Source organism: Oncorhynchus masou, chromosome 15 (genome assembly GCF_036934945.1).
Source record: "Oncorhynchus masou masou isolate Uvic2021 chromosome 15, UVic_Omas_1.1, whole genome shotgun sequence".
Classification (NCBI taxonomy): Eukaryota; Metazoa; Chordata; class Actinopteri; order Salmoniformes; family Salmonidae; genus Oncorhynchus; species Oncorhynchus masou.
Window position 1 is genome coordinate 37,057,233 of NC_088226.1, and position 4,509 is coordinate 37,061,741.

At 41.3% G+C, this 4,509-nt stretch overlaps 1 protein-coding gene across 1 annotated transcript; it reads left to right on the top strand.

Moving 5' to 3' along the window:
* The first annotated feature begins 802 nt into the window (after positions 1-802).
* LOC135556207 (protein mago nashi homolog) lies at positions 803-3,982 on the top strand. Its single transcript, XM_064989210.1, has 5 exons — positions 803-992; positions 1,365-1,423; positions 2,976-3,086; positions 3,437-3,519; positions 3,759-3,982. The coding sequence occupies exons 1-5, from the start codon at positions 902-904 to the stop codon at positions 3,856-3,858; spliced, it is 444 nt and encodes a 147-aa protein (XP_064845282.1). The 5' UTR covers positions 803-901; the 3' UTR covers positions 3,859-3,982.
* Positions 3,983-4,509: the final 527 nt, after the last annotated feature.

Below are 4,509 nucleotides of genomic sequence, written 5' to 3' on the forward strand. Positions count from 1 at the left end.
ATTGTGTGCCGCCACCCCCCCCCCCCCCCCTCTTTTTACGCTGCTGCTACTCTCTGTTGATCAAATATGCATAGTCACTTTAACTATACATTCATGTACATACTACCTCAATTGGCCCAACCACCCAGTGCTCCCGCACATTGGCTTACTGGGCTATCTGCATTGTGTCCCACCACCCGCCAACTCCTCTTTTTACGCCACTGCTACTCTGTTCATCATATATGCATAGTCACTTTAACCATACCTACATGTACATACTACCTCAATAAGCCTGACTAACCATGTCTGTATATAGCCTTGCTACTGTTATTTTCAAATGTATTTTTACTGTTGTTTTATTTCTTTACTTACACACACACACATACCTTTTTTTCACACTATTGGTTAGAGCCTGTAAGTAAGCATTTCACTGTAAGGTTTACACCTATTGTATTCAGCGCACGTGACAAATAAACTTTGATTTGATTTATCAACTGTACTGCAGGGTTGGATCGTAAGTCACAGACAATAGAGGTTGCGGTGGCAGCTACAGAGAGGTATTTGGGTGTGCGAGACTTGACATCAGAAGAGTTACAGGGTGTGTTAAGTGGTGGTGTCCCATCCTTAGATGGTAGGGTATTTGTTGTATTCATTCGTTTTTTTTGTTCATTTTTTTTCAAGAAAAGTATAAGGGAGTTATACTCCAGTCGAGTAGGTGGCGGTAATGCAACATTTATTGGATGCCAACCTCTGTTAAACCTCATCGAAGAAGATGACATCACTGCTATGCGACAACTCGAATGAGATCACAGAGAAGCGCCCCCTCACGCATGCGTGTTCAGATTTTCAAAAATACCGTTAGGAAGCAGTGTGCATTCGTTGATTCTCAAGGACCGCGCAAACACTGAATTTGTAGTTTATAATGTCAACGAGTGACTTTTATTTGAGATATTATGTCGGGCACAAGGGGAAGTTTGGACACGAGTTCTTGGAATTTGAGTTTAGACCAGACGGTAAGTTAGCCGGCAATTTGACTAATTAGCAACATTAGCCAGCTAGCTAAGCATGCTTGCTAGCGTCATTTCCTAATTTATTTTATCGCAATTAGCTAGTTTTTGTATTCGTGTGTTCAGTTATAACATGATCTCAGAAATACTTCAATTGCATAGTTAACCATAACCTCTCATTTATTGTATCCAGCTATCTATGTAGCTGCTTAGCAAACTAATGTATCCAAAATGCTTGATTAGTTTACAGTAGGTTTAAGAACTTCTCTGAACTAACGTTAACTAGGTATAAACAAATAGCTACTCTTCAATAATAGCAGTGTATCAGCATTCACAACAAACGTGACGATAACGCAATAAATGTAACTATCTTTTCAGGTAAGCTGAGATACGCGAACAACAGCAACTACAAGAATGATGTCATGATCAGGAAAGAGGTAACTTATCAAACTTACACTGAACAAAGATATAAACGCAACATGAAACAATTTAAAAGATTTTACGGAGTTAGAGTTCATAAAAGGAAATCAGTAAATTCCTTAAACCCTAATCTATGGATTTCACATAGCTGCGAATACAGATTTGTATCGATCACAGAAACATAAAAAAAAGGTAGAGGCATGGTTCAGAACTAGTCAGGAGCTGATGTGACTGCCATTTGCAGCGCGATACATCTCCTTCGCATAGAGTTGATTAGGCTGTTGATTGTGGAATGTTGTCCCACTCTTCAATCTCTGTGCGAAGTTGCTAGATATTGGTGGGGACTGGAACATGCTGTCGTACATGTTGACCCAGAGCATCCCAAAAATGCTCAATAGGTGACATGTCTGGCGAGTATGCAGGCCAAGGAAGAGCTGGGACATGTTAAGCTTCCAGGAATTGTGTACAGATCCTTGCTACATGGGGCCGTTCATTATCATGGAGAAACATGAGGTGATTGTGTTGGATGAATGGCATGACAATGGGCCTCAACATCTCATCACGGTATCTCTGTGCATTCAAATTGCCATTGATAAAATGTAATTGTGTTCATTGTCTGTAGTTTATTCCCGCCCATACCATAACCCCACCGCCACCATCGGGCAATCTGTTCATAAAGTTGACAACCACAAAACGCTTGCCCACACAACGCCATCTGCCCGGGTACAGTTAAAACCAGGATTCACCTGTGAAGCGCAACACTTCTCCAGTTGCCAACTGAAGTTGGTTATGACACCGAACTGCAGTCAGCTCAAGGCCCTGGTGAAGACAACTAGTACGCACATGAGCTTCTCTGAGACGGTTTCAGACAGTTTGTGCAGAAATTCTTTGGTTGTGCAAACCCAGTTTCATCAGCTGTCAATGGCTGGTCTCAGACAATCCTGCAAGTGTAGAAGTTGGATTCTGAGGTCCTGGGCTGGTGTGGTTACACATGGTCTGCGGTTGTTAGGCTGGTTGGACCTACAAACATTTTTCTAAAATGACAAAGGAGGTGGTTTATGGTTGAGAAATGCACATTAAATTCTCTGCAACAGTTCTGGTGGACATTCCTGCCGTGAGCATGCCATTTGCATGCTCCCTCAACTTGAGACATCTGTGGCACTGTGTTGTGATAACTGCACATTTTAGTAGTATTTTATTATTCCCAGCACAAGGTGCATCTGTGTAATGATCATGCTGTTTAATCAGCTTTTTGATATGCCACACCTGTCACATGGATGGATTATCTTGGCAAATGAGAAATGCTCACTGAGAGATGCAAACAAATTTGTGCACAACATTTGAGAAATAAGCTTTTTTGTGCCTATGGAACGATTCTTGAATCTTTTATTTTAACTAATGAAACATGGGACCAACACTATACATGTAGCTTTTTTTTCTTTCGTGTTTAAAGGATTTCTTGGTTACATTGATCAGTGTATGGCCCATCAATCCAATTTCTATGTGGGATGCTGCTTAAAACTATTGTAAATGCCATCAAAACCTTATTGGGATTGTTCTCCACTACAGGCGTACGTACACAAAAGTGTGATGGAGGAACTGAAGAGGATCATAGATGACAGTGAGATCACCAAGGAAGATGATGCACTGTGGCCACCCCCAGACAGAGTGGGCAGACAGGTCTGTCCATTCACTCACACATACCTAAATAAATACTGCTACTTGTAAAAGCATGGTGTATGTTGAGGAAAGCAGAGCGTCTCCTACTTATTGTGCTCTTGGTAATGTCTAGCCACGCCTGTTTACTTAGTGATTTTAGCCCTCATGGGGTTGTGACCTCAGTCCTCATCAGACTTAAACAAATCTGTCCAACAAAATAAATGTAACCGGTGTTCAATTCTGACCCTTTCAGCACAAGATGGGACCTGGGCATAACCCCAGAAAGTTACAATGATTTAGTAAAAGTTATTTTATTCGTGGCTTGAATTACTAATCGTGTCTGGGGAGAGTTAACTTTTCTGAACTCTTAGGAGCTGGAGATCGTCATTGGGGATGAGCACATTTCCTTCACAACTTCCAAGATTGGTTCCTTGATTGATGTCAACCAATCGAAGTAAGTAATAATACTACCTCAAATGATCTGGGAACTCTTGGAAGGATATGTTCCTCCAATTTCCAAATTGACCTCAAGCCTCTATTTAGTAGACACTGGTTGAGAACTGAAGATTTCATAGATGTAAGCAGAATAGTGTAAATTATACCTAGCTTACACCTATGTAATGCTCTCAGTTCTGCATAGTGGGGTTGATGTGGAATTGGGGGTCAGCTTCCTAAAAACAAGTTGTTTTCCAGGGACCCAGAAGGCCTCCGCGTGTTCTACTACCTGGTCCAGGATCTGAAATGTCTTGTCTTCAGTCTCATCGGGCTACACTTCAAGATCAAGCCCATCTAAGAGGAGTGGATGTTTTTTTCTCTTTTGGAAAATGTTTTATGTTTGCGCCGATTACAACATTTGTACATTTGCTTTTGGTCGATCTGTTCTTTTTTTAAATTTTAAATAAATGATTGGAAAAATGCCATGTTTTAATAGCCTTGGTTATCTATACATTTTTAAAGTTACTTACTGGAAGCCATAGCTGTGGTTTGGTTGATCTTGGTAGTATGAAAAACAGGTTGGAGAATTGCACACTACACTCTGTTGCTCTTGTCATACAGAGGTCAGTTTATTTCAGCATTTAGCTGAGCACACATGAACAGGAAGTTGTTAAAGGTGGGCTGAACTTCCTGGTTTGGCCTCTGTTTCAATTCTCATTAGAAAATGTGACTGAGAATGAGATTTTGTGTCCTTTGGTCTGGGTGTCACGTGAAAGTGTGTGTGTTCAAATATGGGAAGCATTTGTATTTTCACTGCCAAAACAGTACACAGTCAGTCACCCTTCTAGATAACTTAACTGTCTAACCAGGTCTTGTCTGGTAGTAGTCTAGACCAGGGTTTCTCATACTCGTTCCTGGGTGTACGTTCTGGTTTTTGTCCTAGCGCTACACAGCTGGGGGGGGTGGCAACTTAGACTGTGAATAGCCTGTGGAGCTAGTTCAGGACCGT

Excerpts from the sequence above, each read along its gene's own strand:
- LOC135556207 (XM_064989210.1), top strand. The coding sequence starts at position 902 with ATGTCAACGAGTGACTTTTATTTGAGATATTATGTCGGGCACAAGGGG. Across the intron at positions 3,087-3,436 it reads CAGACAGAGTGGGCAGACAG|GAGCTGGAGATCGTCATTGG; the intron begins GTCTGTCCATTC and ends CTGAACTCTTAG. Across the intron at positions 3,520-3,758 it reads ATTGATGTCAACCAATCGAA|GGACCCAGAAGGCCTCCGCG; the intron begins GTAAGTAATAAT and ends GTTGTTTTCCAG.